At 44.6% G+C, this 22,702-nt stretch overlaps 1 protein-coding gene across 1 annotated transcript; it reads right to left on the bottom strand.

The window, feature by feature from the left end:
* Nucleotides 1–2,440: 2,440 nt before the first annotated feature.
* Nucleotides 2,441–22,393, bottom strand: LOC136629056 (gastrula zinc finger protein XlCGF66.1-like). Its single transcript, XM_066605181.1, has 4 exons — nt 22,287–22,393; nt 3,138–3,249; nt 2,763–2,942; nt 2,441–2,680 (listed from the first exon to the last, which is right to left on the bottom strand). The coding sequence occupies exons 1-4, from the start codon at nt 22,334–22,336 to the stop codon at nt 2,540–2,542; spliced, it is 483 nt and encodes a 160-aa protein (XP_066461278.1). The 5' UTR covers nt 22,337–22,393; the 3' UTR covers nt 2,441–2,539.
* Nucleotides 22,394–22,702: the final 309 nt, after the last annotated feature.

Raw genomic sequence — 22,702 nt, 5'->3', positions numbered from 1 at the left:
ACATCCTGCCGGAGCGCGACAGAACGCCGGGGGAGGTGAGTAATAAATTTTTTTTTTTTACACTTTTTTTTTTTTGTATTACCGGCGCATAAGACGACCCCCGACTTCAGACCCGATTTTTCGGGGTTCAAAAGTCGTCTTATACGCCGGTATATACGGTATTGATTATGTACAACAATTTTTGTTCAAGTTAATTAATTGTTCTTATTATTTTTTTCTTTTTCCTTTTAGATGATGCGTACCTACCATGTTCGGTTATGCCCACCTACACTATCGTTCCCATACACTACGGATTTGGCAAACACTATATTTTGAATTGTTTTACACATCTGATTCCATTTTTTGCTTTATTGCTTTCTCTCCACCCCTTTTTTCTTTCTTTTCCCTTCCATGTTTTTTCTCCCTTTTTTGTTGCTGGATATTTCTTTCCTTTTTTCTCTCCCTTTTCCCTTTTTCTCCCTTTTTTCCCTTCTTGCTTTCTTTTTTGCCTTTGTTTCTTTTTTTCCTCCTCTTTTTTTTCCCTCCTTTCTTTTCTTTCCCTTTTTTTCTTCTTTACTTTTTTTCTCCCCCTTCTTTTCCCTTCCCTTTTTCCCTCCCCTTCCCCCGCTCCCCTTTTTCCCCCGTTTTTTCTTTTTCCATCCTTTTCTTCTTTTTTTCTCCTCTTTTCTTCCCCCCCCTGTTTTTTTCCCTTTATATTTTTCTCTCCCCTTGCTTTTCCCTCCCTCCCCCTTTTTCCCCTTCTTTTCCCTCCCTCCCCCTTTTTTCCCCCCTTGTTTTGTCCATTGTTTTTTTTGCACACCGGCATGCACATATTTTCCTTGATTTTTAACACTATGTGTTTCTTCACCTAATGAACCTATTTATATCACACCACGTTGTATGTATATTATATATTCACTTTTAGTGCATTATTTCATTTTTTATTAGGTTTTTGAAGTATTTGTGACCATATGAAATATTTTCCTTATCAATACTGGTTCATTGGATAGACACTCAGTGATAATTGTGGGCACCATAATTACACAGCATGTGCTATGTGCTCTATATGCAGCGACTGACCATCATTATAGGCCAGAAGTTTAGTCCCGTAGATGCGCCTTGTTGTGGCATAATTATGTAGCTGGGTGGCTATTGGACGCTTGCGATGCGCATGCGTGGGTGACGTAAGCTGTAGCGTCGTGCCCGCATGATCATCGCTACGCACTGCGTCTGACGTCACACGTTACGTGTTGACGCGCCCGGATGCGGCATGACGAGATCAGTCATGCGCGCATCTACCATACACAGGCCAGCCCCTTCACGTCCTTCTGACGTGATGACACGGCCATGGACGTAATGACGCGTTCGGTTACATGTGCTCCGGGGGAGTCACAAATTACCGGTATAAGCGGGCCAACATGGGTGTTTAACAAAGTTTGCACTATGCGTTATAAATAAATCTTGGTATTTGTATAGCGCCAACGTGTTCCACAGCACTTTCAGGTAATTGTTGCTTATTATCCCCCCCCCACCAAGCTGGGTTCTCATTTTGCCGACCTTGGAAGAATGGAGGGCTGAGTCAGCCTTGGGTCGGCTACCTAAATCAAGCGGGGCTCGAACTTGCAACCTTGAGGTCGTAGGCGAGAGCTTACACTCTGCGCCACACTCTGAGTACCTTGTATAGATATTTAAATGGAGGTTTTTCTTCTGACTACATATGGTCAGAAGTATGTTGTATGTGTTGTCTGGCAACCTGGGGTAAACCGGATGTGACATCACATGGGTAGGGTTATGCACAGTATCATTCCACCACCATGCTATTTAAGAGCAGACTGCTGCACCAAGTGGGCATACGGAACATGGAGTCTGAACCTTGTGTCACTAGTTTGTTGGTGCGTATCGGCGCAGGTTTTAACCTTTTTCTTTTATACTAGGATTTTATACTTGTATGTACATGTGCTTCTATATGTATGTATATATACTCAGTGGCTATACATGTTTGTCATTGTCTTTGTAGGCTTGAAAAAGACCTTGTTTGTAGGTCGAAACGTCGCCTCTTCTAAAACTGTGAAACAATAAAATATGCTCCTTTAACTTAAAAGCCCTATTCTCTGCATCATTACATGCTGCCACAGCTTTGCTATATTATTTGGATCAGTGCATCTACACAAGACATTACATGTATGACATTTATGGGGGGGGGGGGCAGGAAGATATGTTCTGAGCCACTGCAGGAGCAGATAGATATAAATCCAATCGGTTGGCTCCTTATTCCCACCAGCAGTCTCCACCACCAGAAAACTGGGAGAAGATCCAGACAAGATGTAATGTCTCTGGTCAGCGGTAATCCTGCCATCTCCACCAGCCTTATCACACAAGGAGAAGACATCTAATAAGCCTTCTACAGATCAGAGGGACATCTCCATCTACCTGATGGTCCTGTGGAAGAAGAGGATGGGGACATCTCTCTGGGGTTCTTCTCTTACTGGATGGAACTGCAGGAAACACAGACGGACACTGAAGTCATTCTTTATATACAGATAATAAAGTCCCCGTGGATTTAGTCCTGTCTATTACCTTGTGATGGGAGCGGCTGGCGGGTCTCCATCATGGCCTCCTTGTACAGATCCTTGTGTCCTTCTAAATACTCCCACTCCTCCATGGAGAAATAGACAGCGACATCCTGACACCTTATAGGAACCTGACAACACAATATACAGTCATCACCCAGAAGCCTCCAGTGCTGTTACTGTATAATGTCCCAGCATTCCCAGCAGCATCACCTCTCCAGTCAGCAGCTCAATCATCTTGTTGGTGAGTTCTAGAATCTTCTGTACATTGATGTCCTCATGTATCAGGAGGTGAGGTGGGGGCCCCGTGATTGGGCTTAGGGGTCTTCCCCATCCATCACACACAGGGGCCCGACAAGCATCACTAAAGGTCTTCTTCACTACTGTGTAATCCTGTATATGGTGAGACATTAATAACTATCACTCCAAACATTTCCAAAGTCCATCACCTCTCCAGTGACATCATCTGTTATTACCATAGATAGGAATAATGTAATGTGACATCATCAGAATCTCTCCCCTCTCCAGTGACATCTGGTATTACCATAGATAAGAATGATGTAATGTGACATCATCAGAATCTCTCACCTCTCCAGTAAGCTGAAAGAGTATCTCTAGATTGAGATTTAATATACTCTCTGCCATCTTATTTCCATCCTTCTCCATCTTTGGACAGTAGAGGGTCCTATATTCTGAAGGCCTAAATGGAAAGAAGATGAAATAATGTAAAAAACAAAACACTAATTCCATTCCAAACAATGAAGTTCCTGGAGAGAATAAGGGAAAGCATTTCAGGATATATTAACCCGTTAAGGACTTGGCCTTATTCCACATTTTGAATCCTCCTCCCTACTTTAATAAAATCATAACTCTTATTTTATCACTGATGAAGCTGTTTAAGGGCTTTTTTGTATTTTTCACTGGTACTACTTAATGTACTGAAAAACCTTTGGAGAATTTTAAGTGGAGTAAAATGGGGAAAGAAAAACACAATTTTCCATCTTTGGGGGTGGGACATCTTACTTTTACAGTGTACACAATGTACCAACAATGACGTGATGATAACCTAAAAACTGATACGCTAATACTGTATACTAAGGACCAGTACAATGACCTGATGATACCCTAATACTGTATACTATGGACCAGTACAATGATATGATGATACCCTAATACTGTATACGATGGACCAGTACAATGACATGATGATACCCTAATACTGTATACTATGGACCAGTACAATGACATGATGATACCCTAATACTGTATACGATGGACCAGTACAATGACATGATGATACCCTAATACTGTATACGATGGACCAGTACAATGACATGATGATACCCTAATACTGTATACGATGGACCAGTACAATGACATGATGATACCCTAATACTGTATACGATGGACCGGTACAATGACATGATGATACCCTAATACTGTATACGATGGACCGGTACAATGACATGATGATACCCTAATACTGTATACGATGGACCGGTACAGTGACATGATGATACCCTAATACTGTATACGATGGACCGGTACAATGACATGATGATACCCTAATACTATATACGGTGGACCGGTACAATGACATGATGATACCCTAATACTGTATACTATGGACCAGTACAATGACATGATGATACCCTAATACTGTATACTATGGACCGGTACAATGACATGATGATACCCTAATACTGTATACGATGGACCGGTACAATGATATGATGATACCCTAATACTGTATACGATGGACCAGAACAATGACATGATGATACCCTAATACTGTATACGATGGACCAGTACAATGACATGATGGTACCCTAATACTGTATACTATGGACCGGTACAATGACATGATGATACCCTAATACTGTATACGATGGACCGGTACAATGACATGATGGTACCCTAATACTGTATACGATGGACCAGTACAATGATATGATGATACCCTAATACTGTATACGATGGACCAGTACAATGACATGATGATACCCTAATACTGTATACGATGGACCAGTACAATGACCTAATGATACCCTAATACTGTATACTATGGACCAGTACAATGACATGATGATACCCTAATACTGTATACGATGGACCAGTACAATGATATGATGATACCCTAATACTGTATACTATGGACCGGTACAATTACAACCAAAATTATTTTTTGCTGCACTACTTCTTGAAGAATAAATCGGCTTTAAAATAAGTATTTTCCATATTTGTCTTCTGGGCACCATAATGTTATTATCTTCTGTGTGGCGACCTGAGATTTGATCAGTTTTAGAGATGAGCGAGCGTACTCTGTTCGGGTGTTTTTGCACTCGAGCACCGCTTTTTCCGAGTAACTGACTACTCGGACGAAAAGATTCGGGGGGCGCCGGGGGTGAGCGGGGGGTTGCAGAGGGGAGTGGGGGAGAGAGCTCCCCGAATCTTTTCGTCCGAGTAGTCAGTTACTCGGAAAAAGCGATGCTCGAGTGCAAAAACCCCCGAACCGAGTACGCTCGCTCATCTCTGATCACTTTTTATCACATTTTTGCCTTGTTGGCCGAACAGCTCATTTCTGGCGCCAAGTATTTTTTTTCTGACAATGCTCAAACTGCCGGATAAAAAATGCATTCCTCTGATAGATTAGTTTTTTATGTCGACAGCGAAACCAAATGTGGTTTGTGTTTTTTTTTTTTACTTGAATTTTGTAAATAAATTTGGTGAAAGGGGGGAGGCGGGGGTAAAATTGTAATTTTTTGAACAATGTCCTCACAATAAATGATAAAAACCATCCTAAATACTTACTGCAAGGGGTTCTTACTTTACAGGAATACAAGACTGAGTAATAGGAGCAATGAAACATAGCATAATAAACATGTAAAGGGGGTGATAAACAGCAAGAATAAAGTGTTAAAACTGTAATAAGTTTTTGAGACATCTTGTTTTAGCGGTTTTAACACTTTATTCTTGCTGTTTATCGCCCCCTTTACATCTTTATTGGGATATTTTTGATTGCTCCTATTACTCGGTCTTGTGTCTTGTATCTGTGAATCCCAGTTTTTTTTTAAGATTCGTAAGCCCACTGTGAAGACTAAAACAAGAAGTCAGCGAAGAAGTACTAAAAACCTAAAAAGACAAAAAACTCAATTATGTAAAACTCAGATAAAAACAGCAAAGATTGAGACAAAAAGACTAAGTGCCAAAGAGAATGAAATTAACCCTAAACCGTACTTTCAGGACTCTATAGTGATGGGATCTGTTCCAATGGATTGGCGCACAGGCAATGTGGTCCCAATATTGAAAAAGGGGGCAAAAAGTGAACTTTTACTTCTATTGTGGGTAAAATGTTTGAAGGGTTTCTAAGAGCTGCTCTCCTGGAGAACCTCAAGGACAATGGTTGTATAACTGCGTATCAGCACAGGTTTATGAGAGATTGATCCTGTCAAACCAACCTAATTAGCTTCTACAAGGAGGTAAGTTCTACTAGGTTTTGGGCCCTAATCTTTTAACCCCTTAAGGACCAGGCTGTTTTGTACCTTAAAGGGGTTGTCCCGCGAAACAAAGTGGGGTCATACACTTCTGTATGGCCATATTAATGCACTTTGTAATATACATCGTGCATTAATTATGAGCCAAACAGAAGTTATTCACTTACCTGTTCCGTTGCTGGCGTCCCCGTCTCCATGGTGCCGTCTAATTTTCAGCATCTAATCGCCTGATTAGACGCGCTTGCGCAGTCCGGTCTTCTCCGTGTTGAATGGGGCCGCTCGTGCTGGAGAGCTGCTCCTCGTAGTTCCGCCCCGTCACGTGTGCCGATTCCAGCCAATCAGGAGGCTGGAATCGGCAATGGACCGCACAGAAGACCTGCGGTCCACCGAGGGTGAAGATCCCGGCGGCCATCTTCGCAAGGTAAGTAAGAAGTCACCGGAGCGCGGGGATTCGGGTAAGTACTACCCGTTTTTTTTTTTTTTTTCAACACATGCATCGGGTTTGTCTCGCGCCGAACGGGGGGGCTATTGAAAAAAAAAAAAACCCCGTTTCGGCGCGGGACAACCCCTTTAAGGACCAGACACGTTTTAGGGATTTCATCCATGTGGTGGTTTTACTGCCCTATTTATTTTCTTCAGCTACCAAAATTATTTTTGCTTTTTTTTTCTGTGACACATAAGGCTATTTTTAAATATCTTTTTCACTTACTTTTTTTCCCCGATTTTTAGTTTTATTGGGGGTAAAAAGCTAAAGAAAAAAAACCTATTTAACATTCATAGTTTTTTTTTTTAAATTGCTATATTTACGCTAAAATAAAGTATGGGAATGGGTATCTCATTTTTTTTGATGTTTTGCTATATAATATGTATGGTTTATGTTTACAGGGCGTATACGGCGACGGTTTTGGTTGGCGTCGGCTTCGGATTATTTTCTTACTTATGTATATATTGTTGTTATATTCTGCAATTTTTATTTACTGATGTATGCAATTATGTTTTTTACTATCTATGTCCCACTTGATATCATATAAGACCTCTTGGGGAACATTCACATGTTTTTAGGATTTTTTTAAATTTGACACTTTCCCACTGTAGCTGGGGCATCCATACGAGTCGCATCCATAGGAGCACCAGTTACAGGGGGAAACATCCCCTGTAGTGACATTAGTCACTGGCAGAGCTGATCAGGGTCTTCTGGGACATTGCGGCTCTGCTATAGCAGGGAATCTCAGCAATCACTTGACCCCTAGGCTCCTGTAGTAGAAGTTACACTTCCGCTTTCACTTTTCAGTACACAGTGCTCATTGAGCACTATGTACTCAGGTAAGAAGAAGACAGAAAGGGTTAAAACCTGTCCTGCCTTCTCCTCTGGGTTATCAGCTGTCACTAACACCTGACAACTTGTCCTGCCTCTGATTGATTGCAGAGACAGGAGGCTTAAATCCCCGACATACTAAGCCCGGGACCAGGCACCGTAAATTTACTGCACCTGGTCCTAAATGGGTTAAATATATTTGAAAATGGCCTGGTAGAAGGATTTTGCATTAAAATATCAAAATTTGCAGACCATACAAAACTATATAAAGAAATAACACAAGAGAGGACGCAAGTAGATTTCAAGAGGATCTGGATAAAGGCCCATTTACATGCAAAGATAATCTTTCAAAAGCTTGAAAGATTAAAAGTTTTAGTGATCATTTTGCATAAAGTGTTAATGAACACTAATGTCCATTAACACTTGATCAGCTTCATTTGCATGTAAAAGGGCCTCTCTCTGGGAGCTGTTTGCAGAGCACAGTGTGTGATTAAACACACCCTGGCTCTGCACACAGCTGCATTGTTCTCATCAGGGCTGCTGGCAGAATACAATATAATCTATTGGCTCCAATGGAGAATACAGCATGCGGTCTGTTGAGAGATACTTTATCTCTCTTCGGCTCAAGGATAGATTTTAAGCTCACCTTAAAACCATAGTTCAGACGAGAAGTGCACAATGCCCAAGTTTACAAGTAACGATTATCGCTCATTTGCAGTCGTTTGAACGAATTCTGAGCGATAATCATTTCATGTAAATGGGCCTTAAGTTGGGGGTAGAAAAGTGTCAGATGAGGATTAATACTGATAAATGTGCAGTTCTGCACCCGAGCAGGAAATAGATGTCACCATTACACACTAACTGGGAAATACTAAAACAGTTTAGTATCGAGTTAGCCAGTAGAGCAAAGTGTGATTGTTCTCAGTAAGAAAAACCAAGCAACCTTGTAGATATGATACCTTTTAAAGGCTAACAAAAATACATGATGTTATAGTGAGCTTTTGAACTCTCAGGGTCCTTCATCAGGCATGGAGGAGGGATGACTTAATAACTATGTATAAATATATCAGTGGACAGTACACAGATCTCTCCCATGATCTGTTTATACACAGGACTGTGACTGTAATGAGGTGGCGCCCTCTACATCTACACCAAGATAGAAGGGGGTTCTTTACTGTAAGAGCAGTGAAACTATGGAACTCTCTGTCTGAGGATGTGTTGATGATAAATTTGATCAAAGTGTTCAAGGGTGGCCTGTATATCTTTCTTGAATGATACAATATCATATAATATAATCATTAATAATTTCAGAAGGATCAGTGATCCTGGAATTATTGGAGTCAGTAAGGATTTTTTTCCATAAATGGGGAAAATTGGCTTCTACTTCATGCGGGCTTTTTACTTCTTCTGAATCAACATTGGGGGGTGGGGGTGGGGTAATAGGCTGAACTGGATTTTTTTGTAATAATTAGAAAATTTTTTCATTTGTTTTTATTTTTTTCCACGGACAGCATACAGATCCCCAACACACAGCAGGACTATAAGATCCCAGGGGCATTTACATGTTCCATGTCCAATGTTATGTACCTGATCATGTGCAGTAAATGTCCTGTTGGGGGTCTTTATGTCGGAGCGACAGGGCAAAAACTGAAAGCGAGGATGAGATCTCATCACCACACAATTTTAATCACAGAAAGAGAGAATTACCTGTGGCCGAGCACTTCTCTAACCATGGACATGACATAGGAGATATGAGAGTTTTGATATTGAAGGGTGGTTTCAAGTCACAAAACCACAGAAGTATTTCGGAATATAAATTGATAACTTTTGAGACGCTGAACAGTGGGTTAAATTATTCCCCAGGATTTATTGGTGAATAGAAGGTATTATGAGATATATATATATATATATATATATATATATATATATATATACACACACACAGATAAGACTGCTGGCCTGGTGACCCCCCCCCCCCCCCCCCCGCCCCCAGCAGTAATCCAGGGACCATAAACTTTCACTCTCTTATTAGTGTCTAGTCCAAAGAGTTTGATTCCTTTTGCAGTATTCCTTTTAAGTGCAAATCAATCGCATCCATGTCTGTGCCTTGTTATAAGTATGTGTGTATAAATATTCATGCCTTTTCGGATCTATTCCATTCTAGCCTGAAGAAGAACCCAAGAGGTTCTCAAGCTCGCTATTATTACATCATGTATTTTAAAAGGTATCATATCTACAAGATTACATGGTTTGTCTTGCTGGGAACAATCTCATGTATGAACTTTGCACACCTTGATTATTGTTACACGGTACATGCGTGTGATCTCCATTTACACGGGAGTTCTGGCTGCAATTTTATGTTTTAGCCAATTTTTAAGAAAATTATATCTATTTAACCCAAAGTTACATGAAGGTGGACACAGCGGTCACAGCCCATCCAGACAACGGTCATCAGTATGCTGCCTGCTTCCAAGAAGCCAATAAGGTTAACTTTTTTTAAACTTAAAACTTAAAACCACATTTCTGTGCCTGCAGACCCCAAGGTATATATGAGCTCTCCACATGGAGAACATCTATTTTTCGGAGGAGTTCTGCCTTGCATTTTCCTCTCGGTTGCACTTTTAGCCACTTAAATAAATTTTTAAGCATTTTTTTCATTACAGTCTAAAGCAAAATAGTACGTGTAACATGCCGGTGTGGATTTAGTGCCGACTGGCGTTTTTTTTGCTTTTTTTTTAAATCAGATCATTTCTATTGAAATTATATTTTTGAATACAATTACCGCTGAATTTCAACAAATTTATACCTGCAGAAGTAGAATATCCATAGAACATATCATCACCCACCCAAACACAATCATAACCAGATTTAAGCAAATCATAATCTCCCACTAACAAAATCAAAATTTTAAGTTTTTTTCCTAACTCTTTGTTAAGAAAATTGTAGATGAAAGTATCAGTTAATTGTTTTTCTATTAGATTGTAGACTAGAAAGATATACCATGAGGCTAGTATAAATAGTGAAGGGGTTAAACAAAACTTTTTCTATAGCAGTGAGTGGTAGACAGACAGAAGAAAAGAGTCTCTCAGACCCCCTTGCATTCCTTTTCACATTCATAACGGTTTCAGTGTATGTTATAGTAACACCTTAAAAGGTGTAACTGATGTTAAACATTTTAGTTGTACCCTATCATGTATTCTTATTAATCTTGGAGGTAGCTACTTTTCCTGTGATGTCATTTATGGTATATAAACCACATACACCTTAGAATAAATTAGAAATCATTTGATACCGCAACAGGCTGGTGTGATATTTATTTCTCCTGGGTCCAGACTTTCTGCATGAGATCTGGGATAATCTTCTCCTTGGTAAACATGTAAATTCTCCTTACATTTTGGTCCTTTGAGTCAGAAAAACTCACTGCAGAGGGAAAGGACAGTCTGACTGTGAAAATGTGGATCTGAAGTACTCTCCGATCATTAAAAGACCTCCGTCTTTCTTAGGCATCATTAGAGGCCAGTCGGACATCCTGTCTGAAACCGTGACGTTTTTCCGAACAAGCCGGAGAATTTAGAAGCCTCCCAGATAACGTGTAGTAAGTATAACAATGGTTAAACTTTTCTTCTCTCTCTTCTTCGGTATACTTTAGTGTTAGTAGAATTTACAATGTGTATTGTAAATGAGAAGCAAGTATAGACGAATGGGTTGTCAAGGGACAATAGCAGTAGTCTATGTGAGACCATAGCCATTGTGAGAAGGCTAGAGGAAAGAATTACTCCATGCAGCACATTAAAAAAGAGGTTAGATGACGTCATGGGACACAGGGGTGTCCAGGAACTTTACTTTTTACCTTCCTACTACTTATTTTTCTTTGATATTGTGTTATAGAGTAACTAAGAATATAAAGAGGGCAGTCGCCTACTAATATATTGTAATATTTGTATTGTTGTCTTATACTGCATGAAGCAAATGTGTGACTGATTGAGATAAGCGGATCCGATACGTGGACAGTGACCTCTTGGACACATTAAGGACCAATCTCGGTATGCGGGTTGTTTTCGGACAATACCCTTGATTTGTGTTCAATGTTCACAGGCCCTACTTGGAAAGGCAAGAAGGAGTCTTCGTGTATACAGCAAAGCATTGATTCTGGTCAGGAACCTTTGACTTTTCACTGTATATTTCAGTGGCCATAGGCTTGTTTTATGTTGTCTCTTAAATAAACGTCAAGAACATAATTACTAACAATGGGAAATACAAACTGTAAGGCATTCTCCTGTGCATGTCTCTGTTGTTATCAATGACAGGAAGTCCTTAAAGGAGTTAAGAAGTACATGCACAAGTTAAATCCTGACTATGTCAAATATTGTGACTAGTGGGAAAAGAAATATAGATTTGAAAATAAATTAGAAGTCCCTAGTTGTAAAAAATTATGTGATAAAATTTGGACAAAATCAGCTAAAGATCAGCAGAAATATGGATTATCCGCTGCTGAAGCCTGGTTAAAAGAAGTCCCAAACTGTCACGCCCATATAAAAAAATAGCCCCCCGACAGTTTGATGAACAATTCAAAGGGTTAATGAGGAGTTGCAAATTGAATGAAAAAAAGAGAGCACCTAGAAGAATTCTAGGGCCAGATTGGAGTTCTGTAGAAGGAAATTAGAATGGGAGGGGAGGAGATGGTAGACCCCTTCCATAGGATAATCAGGGAGAGAGAGATGATCCTAATGCTGCATATAATCAGCCATTAAAGAATGAGTTTGTAAGTAGAGTAAAGAAGGAAATAGGAGGTTATATAATGAAATATAAGGTTACCCTTAGGACGGGATCATTGTAGTTTTACAAAGAAAAGGGTAAGAAAGTAAAAGTTTTTATACAGGGAGAAGAATGTGATACGATGGTTCAGGAAAGTCAGAGAGGTCATTGGACAGTAAGAGGATGGGGAAACAAAAGTAGAGGAAGAAGCAGAGATGGGATGCAGCTCAGGGATTTAAATGTGTGTTTGAATTATGGGAAATCTGGTGATTTTGCCCAAGAATGTCCTGAGAAACAATGCTCTCAGGCACCTTGGGGAAAAATGACTAGGAGGGGTTGATGTACAACACTTGGAGGATCTCTTGGCAAGATAGATCTCCAGGTGAATAGGCGGATGATTACTTTCCTGGTGGACTCAGGCGCCACCAGGTCATTAATATATCCCAATATGTACCCAATGTAAAATGTAGTAATAGTCATATCATGGTAAGAAGGGTTAATGGCCGGGCCCACAGGGAATCCCTCTCTGAACCAGTTATAACAGACCCAGAGACAAATAAGCCTGTGAAATGTCACATTATATTGTCCCGTATATGTCCGATAAATTTGTTGTGATGAGATATTATGACAAAATTAGGTATACCTTCATCAGAGTACCTCAGGGCTATTGTGAATCTCCAACAATTTTCTCCCAGGCTATGTCAGCAAACTTAGCCCAGTTCCAACCTCCAAGAGGTAGTCAGCTACTACTATATGTTGATAGCTAACAGCAGACAGTGGGGAGAATTGTATGGGGGACAATCACACCCTTGAGGTTTCTCTATGAGCAAGGCCATAAAGCAAACAGGAAGAAATTCCAATACTGTCAGCAAACGGTTAAATATTTGGGGTATAACCTGTTAGATGAAGGTAGGCAAGCAATTCTGGAAGTCCCAAAACTACAAACAAATTATGTCCTTTTTGGGAATGATGAACTTCTGCAGAGCCTGGATCCCAAATTATGCATCTCTGACAGCGCCCCTTACCAGACTCATCTGTGATGACCCTCTGGCTGCAGCTGACAGGATCCAGTGGGATGCGCCCTCTAAGGAAGCCTTTGTCAGGTTAAAGCAGACTCTGGTGGGCACATCAGTCTTGGGGGCTGCTGAAATATAACATGCCCTTTGTGCGAACTGTTAACTCAAAGGAAGGATATATAACCTCTGTGTTAACTCAGGAACACGGTGGGAAACAGACCGCTGGCATACTACTCTTGCCGACTAGATCCAGTGGCCGAGCGCTCCCAGCCTGTGTACAAGCGGTAGTCAGACCTTCTGCCACTATAGTGCTGTCCCCACACACTGAGTACCGCACGCAGTTAGTTATACTCATATCTCAGTCCTCGTAGACATCCCCCTGCAGGACACTACTGCTCACAGCCACACCTGACAACTGAGGGATGTACTACACTCAATCCATCTACCTTACTGCCTATTTCTTCAGATGGTCCTCCATACTACTGTCCAGGACAGATGGCACATAAGGTGTTACCCCGACCAGATCTGCAGGATGTATCTCTTGTAGATGCTGATTACACTCTCTTTGTAGATGGGTTGTACATCTCCACAGAAAACAAACCATCTTACCTAAATCATTCTTCAGATATACGGCAGTTTTGAGCCATGGCCTGTGTCATGTCTCAACAGGGGAGGATTGCAGCACTCATATGGAAAGTATTCACAGCCTAGGGGTTTACAAATTGTTCGAAATTTTTTTGTTTGTCTTGTATTATTTGTGCTAAAGATGATGCACAAGGGAATGTAAGACCAAGGGTGGGGGGGGGGGGGGCTGTCCTACACCTCAGTATCCCAACACACATATATATATATAGACTACAGCTAAACACAATGTACAAGGGAATATAAGACCAAGGAGGGGCGCTGTCCTACACCTCAGTATCCCAACACATATATATATATATAGACTACAGCTAAACACAATGCACAAGGGAATGTAAGACCAAGGAGGGGCGCCGTCCTACACCTCAGTATCCCTTCTAACACATGTACATTGTGTTTAGCTGTAGTCCATATATAAGGGAATATAAGACCAAGGAGGGGCGCTGTCCTACACCTCAGTGTCCCTTCCAACACATTTGTATGGACTACATAGAATTATACAAATGTGAAGGTAAGATCTACTGCCTAGTTATAATAGATGCTTTAGCCAAGTGGATAGAAGTGTTTCCCACAGGTCAGTCAGATGCAGCCACAGAGGCTAAAGCATTACTAAGGGAAATAACACCAGGTGATTGGGTCCTCATCAAGGGGATAAAGAAAACGAACTTGAAGACCCCAAAGTGGGAAGGACCTTATGAGGTACTCCTCACCACTCCTACTGCAATAAAGATTGCTGAGAGGCAGACCTGGATTTACCAATCTCACTTTAAAAAGGTAACACAGGTAGAGCAGGGACAGTGTGCTGAGGGGGTCTAGTCCAGCCCGCTACAAAGGGGGGTCCACATTAGGTGGTCTCCACATCAACTGGGGGAAGAAATCCACACCTCTTCCCCCGGGACCCCCTCAGTAAGGACAAAATGAAAGGAATAGCATTTCTTTTCGGAGTATTGGTAAATCTGGGGGATGCTATTGATGACCGACCTGAAACTGTCAGAGGTGATCAGCATATTACCCGATCCTACACGATGGGGGGTGCTGGGAGAGCTCTGAATGTAACTTTTATAGAAGGAGTGACAAGTACCATACTGGTAGATATTTTTCAGATAATCGACTTGTTGGCATTGCACACAAAGGAATAAGGCGTGGCTAGATGCTTGCTTGGCTTGATAGTACTCTTAGTCAGGCCACATCCCTGGCAGCCTTTTTAGGACCTGCTGTAATACCTTCAGCCGCCGCCCAAGGTCCATCTTGGCTTCTCACCTCCCATAGATGTACCTTTTACATTGTAGTACACAACACCAGTGATTAGTGCCTTCTCTGAATTGTGTAGGAATAGTTAGAATCCTCCATCCCGTGTCCTCTGTGTGTTAATAATATGTTCTCTTTCTGCAGTTGGCTGTAGGAGTCTAGAAACAGTTAAAGCTTTGGGGGGGTTGGGGTAGTGCGACTCTGCAGATGATTGGAGTAGTAGTAGTTGTGTGAATTTTTTTATGCTATGCAGTAAACATTGTGTGTAGAGAATTATATGGTTGATAATGATAGAAAGACTTGACCGCATGGATAGATGAAAATTAATGACCAGTGTTCAGGCTGTGATGAATGTAAATTGTGTGATTATCTCTCGTACCCAATTCCAAAATTCACATAATTTAACACAACATCTGACCACGTGGATTACATCTGCATCATCCCTGTAACATTACAGACAGTCTGAGGTTAATATGATACACGTTACACAACTTTACTGTTTGTATAATAAACTCTATGCACCAAATCCAATTGGGATACTTATTGACTTTCAGATAGAGATATCATTGGACTCCTCCACAACATTTATCCAAAATCCAGTCCTATTACTTAGGTGGTCAGCTGAGATATCGTTGGGGTAACTGTAATTGGTGGCATGTAAAAAAAATTTAAAAAATTTCATTATTGCACTGCAATATGTCGTATGGCAGCAGACCAATGAGAAACCGTCAAATTCCCTCTCTTTCCATGGAATTAATCAAGATGATTAGGGTAAATGGCAATGTTTTTTTTTCTCTCCTGTAAAAGTTTGATAGATTTGACATCACATCTATTGCAGTTACCACAACGATATGTAAAACATTGGGTCTTCCCAATTATAGAGTGGAGATAACTGATATAGGGTGGCCCAAAAATCGTCACCCATCTTCCTGTGTCAAGTCTATGAGCGTTCAGGTTCCTGGGATAGCTGAGTGGCCAGACAGCTATCACTCTGCTATTCCCAGTTCCCACAGAAATCACTTGCATTCCTTAAGTCGGACCTAACGTCTGCAATTTAATAGTTAAGCCTTGTCCATTTAAAATGAACCATAACTCTGAAGATTGTGTTCACAATTCATAGTCTGGGTTCCATCTTACATTTAACAGCTGGTGGTAGCAGTGAGTGATTGTAGGTATTGTAGAGTACGGGAGCCGTTAGACCGGATCAGGTGGTAATTTGAGCTTTCGTTTTACATGCGTGCAGAAACCTGAGAAAGCTGGGTACAAAATAGCCTGTATTCTAATGACTCCACACTTGCAATTCCCACTAGAGTAATCGATCGAGGCTCTGCCGTAACCAGTGTCCGCAGCACCAAGAGCGTTCGGAATAGCTGATCTGTGACAAATCGGTGATAGAGGTGGGATGGTCTCTTATCCGTGACAATAATGTATTAAAAATCCCATCAGAGGAGGCAAATACAACCTTAGATGTTTCATGAGGAGTTCAACAAGCAAATTCCGCCAACCTGTTTGCCCCCTTGTGGCATTCCTCAGTATAGCGATCAGAATGGTCAAAGCGTTCTGTGCATTCCACACAATCACCCAGCCCCAATATTCACTATTGCCTCCAAGGTTGCATAAGAAGCCTCAAGGCGCAAAATATTCGCAATAGCGTTGGCAAATTCCCCAGCGCCATCATTGAGCACATGTGCAATGACGCCGTCTTACCTCCTCGTCATTGCAACTTGGTTAAATGACAGACTGGCCACACAACAAACTAGCCTCCGCTATGACCGTCCTCCGCTTCACCCATCTGGCTCCCCCACAACAGGAGCTGTGGTGCAGCACAACCAAAGGCCCAGGAACAGCAAGGAGCCAGCAGAGTCACAAACACCGGCCAGGAGAAACCCAAGCCAGCACAACAGGTGGGAGCTCTCCTGGTGTCTCACATCACGCTGGAGGCCGCACTTCTACATGTCTACACCTATTATTGTTACACGGTACATGTGTGTGAGGCAGCGGCATGCGACTTCTACATGCAATTTTAGACATCCACAAACTGGAGCAAGTTCAGAGAAGTTACCAAGATGGTGAGCGGTCTGCAAATCATGTCCTATGGGGAGCGGTTAAAGGATCTGGGAATGTTTAGCAGAAGAGAAGGCTGAGAGGAGACTTAATAGCTGTCTACAAATATCTGAAGGGCTGTCACAGTGCAGAGGGGTCAGCCCTATTCTCATCTGCACAAGAAAAGACTAGAAGCAATGGGATGAAACTGAAAGGGAGGAGACACAAATTAGATATTAGACAGTGAGGGGGATCAATGAGTGGAACAGGTTACCACGGGAGGTGGTGAGTTCTCCTTCAATGGAAGTGTTCAAACAAAGGCTGGACAAATATCTGTCTGGGATGATTTAGAGAATCCAGCACTATGCAAGGGGCTGGACCCGATGACCCTGGAGGTCCCTTCCAACTCTACCATTCTGTTTAATACAAAGTTGCATGAAGGTGGACACAGCGGTCACACCCCATCCAGGCAACAGCAATCAGTATGCTGCCTGTTTCCAGGAAGCATCTAGGACTTATAGGCGCACTTACTATTCAGGTGAGTAGTTCTTGTATTTTACAGAATGTTAAGCATTTAAACTTTATAACCAAATGTTCGGCCTTTTCCTGTCTGGCGGTGATATAAACATACAGTGGATAAGTCTACACCCCCGTTACACTGCCAGGGTTTGTCATTCCCCTTCCATGTGACCCGTTATCTGTACAATCCCACTGGGGAGCAAACTACATCTTTTAGGGTGGAAAAATAAAACAAAAATAATGTGTTTGCACAAGCATTCACACCCTTTTATATCCGGGGGTGTGGTTGTGTTCAGAATTAGCCAATCACATGTGACCTCCTGTTAGACAGCAGTCAGCACCCCGCTGCCTTTATATACAGGGATTCTGGGTTCCCCCATATAAAGTTCGGCTCTTCTAGGAGGATTTTCCTGACATTTTCTTACTTGGTCTGTAAAGATCTTACAGAACATCAAAGGGGTCTGCTTGTTGGAAGGAGTCAGTCAGGAGAAGGGGGCCAAAACATCTCCAAGACATGACATAACATAGAGCACAGGGGAGACCGTCAGCAAGAAGGGGATTAATAACCTAACAGTGACATCATCAAGCATGGGACCTCCCCCAGAAAGCCTAAAAGAGAATTGTTATAAGAGGCCAACAGCAACATTAGAGGAGCTGCTGGAGTTTCTAGTGAGTCCTGGTTGTGTAGTCATGTGATATCTCCCGTGTTCTTCATATGTCAGGGCTATGGGGGAGGGGACAAGACTTTACTAACAGAGATCATACAAGCCGGTCATGTTCTGCCAGAACGTCCATCACGTCAGCAGAAATCTGTGGAGAACGTGTTCTGCCTGAGGAGAACGAGGGGGACCTTGTCGGCCAGAATCCCAGAAGGTCGGCCTGGTACAAAGCCAACACTGCAGTCAGCAGAAGACCCGAAAACCGCAGTGAAGATGGTGGGGGCAGAATTATGGGGGGGGGGGGGCAGTATTATAGGGGGCAGTTTATCTGGAACTGGGGCATTAGTGACGGAAAGGCAATTATCAACAGTCCCAAATATCCGTCCATTCTGGCCCAAAACTTTCAGTTCTCTGCTGGAAAGCTGGAGATGAAGAGGAAATTCACCTTTCAGCATGATGACCCGAAGCAACAAGAGAACGTCCCACCAGAGCCTGAACCTGTACCTCATAACAGAACGGGTGACCTGAAGAGGGCGTTACACACCAGAGCCCAGAGCTGAACCACATAGCAGATCTGTGGGGGATCTGAAGAGGGCGCTACACACCTGAACCCAGAGCTGAACCCCAAAGCAGATCTATGGGTGACCTGAAGAGGGCACTACACACCAGAGCCCAGACCTAAACCCGAAAGCGGATCTGTGGGGGACCTGAAGAGGGCGCTATACACCAGAGCCCAGATCTGAAGAGGGCGCTACACACCAGAGCCAGAACCTGAACCCCACAGTAGGTCTGTGGGGACCTGAAGAGGGTGCTATACACCAGAGGCCGGACCTGAACCCCATAGCAGATCTGTAGGGACCTGAAGAGGGCGCTACACACCAGAGCCCAGACCTGAAGAGGGCACTACATACCAGAGCCCAAATCTGAAGAGGGCACTACATACCAGAGCCCGGACATGAAGAGGGCACTACATACCAGAGCCCAAACCTGAACCCCACAGCAGGTCTGTGGGGACTTGAAGAGGGCGCTACACACCAGAGCCCGGACCTGAACCACAAAGCAGATCTGTGGGGGACCTGTAGAGGGCGCTACACAGCAGAGCCCGGACCTGAACCCCATAGCAGATCTAAAGGGGACCTGAAGAGGGCGCTACACACCAGAGCCCAGACCTGAACCCCATAGCAGATCTACAGGGGACCTGAAGAGGCCGCTACACACCACAGCCCAGACCTGAACCCCATAGCGGATCTATGGGGGACCTGAAGAGGGCGCTACACACCAGAGCCCAGACCTGAACCCCATAGCGGATCTATGGGGGACCTGAAGAGGGCGCTACATACCAGAGCCCAGACCTGAACCCCATAGCAGATCTGTGAGGGACCTGAAGAGGGCGCTACACACCAGAGCCCAGACCTGAACCCCATAGCAGATCTGTGAGGGACCTGAAGAGGGCGCTACACACCAGAGCCCAGACCTGAACCCCATAGCAGGTCTGTGGGAACCTGAAGAGGGCGCTACACACCAGAGCCCAGAGCTGAACCCCATAGCGGATCTATGGGGGACCTGAAGAGGGCGCTACACACCTGAGCCCAGACCTGAACCCCATAGCAGATCTGTGGGGGACCTGAAGAGGGCGCTACACACCAGAGCCCAGACCTGAACCACATAGCAGATCTACGGGGGACCTGTAGAGGGCGCTACACAGCAGAGCCCGGACCTGAACCCCATAGCAGATCTAAAGGGGACCTGAAGAGGGCGCTACACACCAGAGCCCAGACCTGAACCCCATAGCAGATCTACAGGGGACCTGAAGAGGCCGCTACACACCACAGCCCAGACCTGAACCCCATAGTGGATCTATGGGGAACCTGAAGAGGGCGCTACACACCAGAGCCCAGAGCTGAACCCCATAGCGGATCTATGGGGGACCTGAAGAGGGCGCTACACACCTGAGCCCAGACCTGAACCCCATAGCAGATCTGTGGGGGACCTGAAGAGGGCGCTACACACCAGAGCCCAGACCTGAACCACATAGCAGATCTACGGGGGACCTGAAGAGGGCGCTACACACCAGAGCCCGGACCTGAACCCCATAGCAGATCTGTGGGGTACCTGAAGAGGGCGCTACACACCAGAGCCCAAACCTGAACCCCATAGCAGATCTGCAGGGGACCTGAAGAGGGCGCTACACACCAGAGGCTGGAGCTGAACTATGGGGGACCTGAAGAGGGCGCTACACACCAGAGCCCGGACCTGAACCCCATAGCAGATCTGTGGGGGACCTGAAGAGGGTGCTACACACCAGAGCCCGGACCTGAACCCCATAGCAGATCTGTGGGGGACCTGAAGAGGGCGCTACACATCAGAGCCCGGACCTGAACCCCATAGCAGATCTATGGGGACCTGAAGAGGGCGCTACACACCAGAGCCCAGACCTGAACCCCATAGCAGATCTCTGGATGACCTGAAGAGGGCGCTACCCACCAGAGCCCAGACCTGAACCCCATAGCAGAACTGTGGGGGACCTGAAGAGGGCGCTACACACCAGAGCTCGGACCTGAACCCCATAGCAGATCTACGGGGGACCTGAAGAGGGCGCTACACACCAGAGCCCAGACCTGAACCCCATAGCAGATCTACAGGGGACCTGAAGAGGGCGCTACACACCAGAGCCTGGACCTGAACTCCATAGCAGATCTGTGGGGGACCTGAAGAGGGCGCTACACACCAGAGCCCAGACCTGAACCCCATAGCAGATCTACGGGGGACCTGAAGAGGGCGCTACACACCAGAGCCCGGATCTGAACCCCATAGCAGATCTGTGGGGTACCTGAAGAGGGCGCTACACACCAGAGCCCAGACCTAAACACCAAAGCAGATCTACAGGTGACCTGAAGAGGGCGCTACACACCAGAGGCCAGACCTGAACCCCATAGCAGATCTGTGGATGACCTGAAGAGGGCGCTACACACCAGAGCCCGGACCTAAACACCAAAGCAGATCTACAGGTGACCTGAAGAGGGCGCTACACACCAGAGGCCAGACCTGAACCCCATAGCAGATCTGTGGATGACCTGAAGAGGGCGCTACACACCAGAGCCCGGACCTGAACCCATAGCAGATCTATGGGGACCTGAAGAGGGCGCTACACACCAGAGCCCAGACCTGAACCCCATAGCAGATCTCTGGATGACCTGAAGAGGGCGCTACCCACCAGAGCCCAGACCTGAACCCCATAGCAGAACTGTGGGGGACCTGAAGAGGGCGCTACACACCAGAGCTCGGACCTGAACCCCATAGCAGATCTACGGGGGACCTGAAGAGGGCGCTACACACCAGAGCCCAGACCTGAACCCCATAGCAGATCTACAGGGGACCTGAAGAGGGCGCTACACACCAGAGCCTGGACCTGAACTCCATAGCAGATCTGTGGGGGACCTGAAGAGGGCGCTACACACCAGAGCCCAGACCTGAACCCCATAGCAGATCTACGGGGGACCTGAAGAGGGCGCTACACACCAGAGCCCGGATCTGAACCCCATAGCAGATCTGTGGGGTACCTGAAGAGGGCGCTACACACCAGAGCCCAGACCTAAACACCAAAGCAGATCTACAGGTGACCTGAAGAGGGCGCTACACACCAGAGGCCAGACCTGAACCCCATAGCAGATCTGTGGATGACCTGAAGAGGGCGCTACACACCAGAGCCCGGACCTAAACACCAAAGCAGATCTACAGGTGACCTGAAGAGGGCGCTACACACCAGAGGCCAGACCTGAACCCCATAGCAGATCTGTGGATGACCTGAAGAGGGCGCTACACACCAGAGCCCGGACCTGAACCCATAGCAGATCTATGGGGACCTGAAGAGGGCGCTACACACCAGATGCTCTCACAAAGAAGAGTGGGCCAAGATCTCCAACTGAGGATGTGTCACCGACCCTCAGAGCCTGAATGGCGTCATAAGGTCACAGGGGACATCAACAGAGGATTACTGATAGAGTGTGTATATTAATGCAACAAGATTAATTAAGCCCTCCACATACCAAGCGTTCCTGATGGGGTTAATCCTCCCCGCCACCAGCGGTCCTGACATGAGGCGACATAAAGACCAGCAGAGCCGAACAGTAGCCGTGTGCTTCGAGGACCTGTGATGATGTCACTGTCATGTGATCACCTGTGCGGGAGGAGTCAGGTATCACATGACCAGGGAGGGATTAGTGGATGCAGAACTCTGATGGTTGTGATGTGTGGGGGTCAGGATGGATGTAGTAGAGCTGTGTGTGTGATGTGTGGGGGTCAGGATGGATGGAGTAGAGCTGTGTGTGATGTGTGGGGGTCAGGATGGATGGAGTAGAGCTGTGTGTGTGATGTGTGGGGGTCAGGATGGATGGAGTAGAGCTGTATGTGTGATGTGTGGGGGTCAGGATGGATGGAGTAGAGCTGTGTGTGTGATGTGTGG

Source organism: Eleutherodactylus coqui, chromosome 5 (assembly GCF_035609145.1).
Source record: "Eleutherodactylus coqui strain aEleCoq1 chromosome 5, aEleCoq1.hap1, whole genome shotgun sequence".
NCBI classification, from domain to species: Eukaryota; Metazoa; Chordata; class Amphibia; order Anura; family Eleutherodactylidae; genus Eleutherodactylus; species Eleutherodactylus coqui.
The sequence above is the reverse complement of the archived record's forward strand: the minus strand, read 5'-3'. Positions and strand labels throughout refer to the sequence as shown.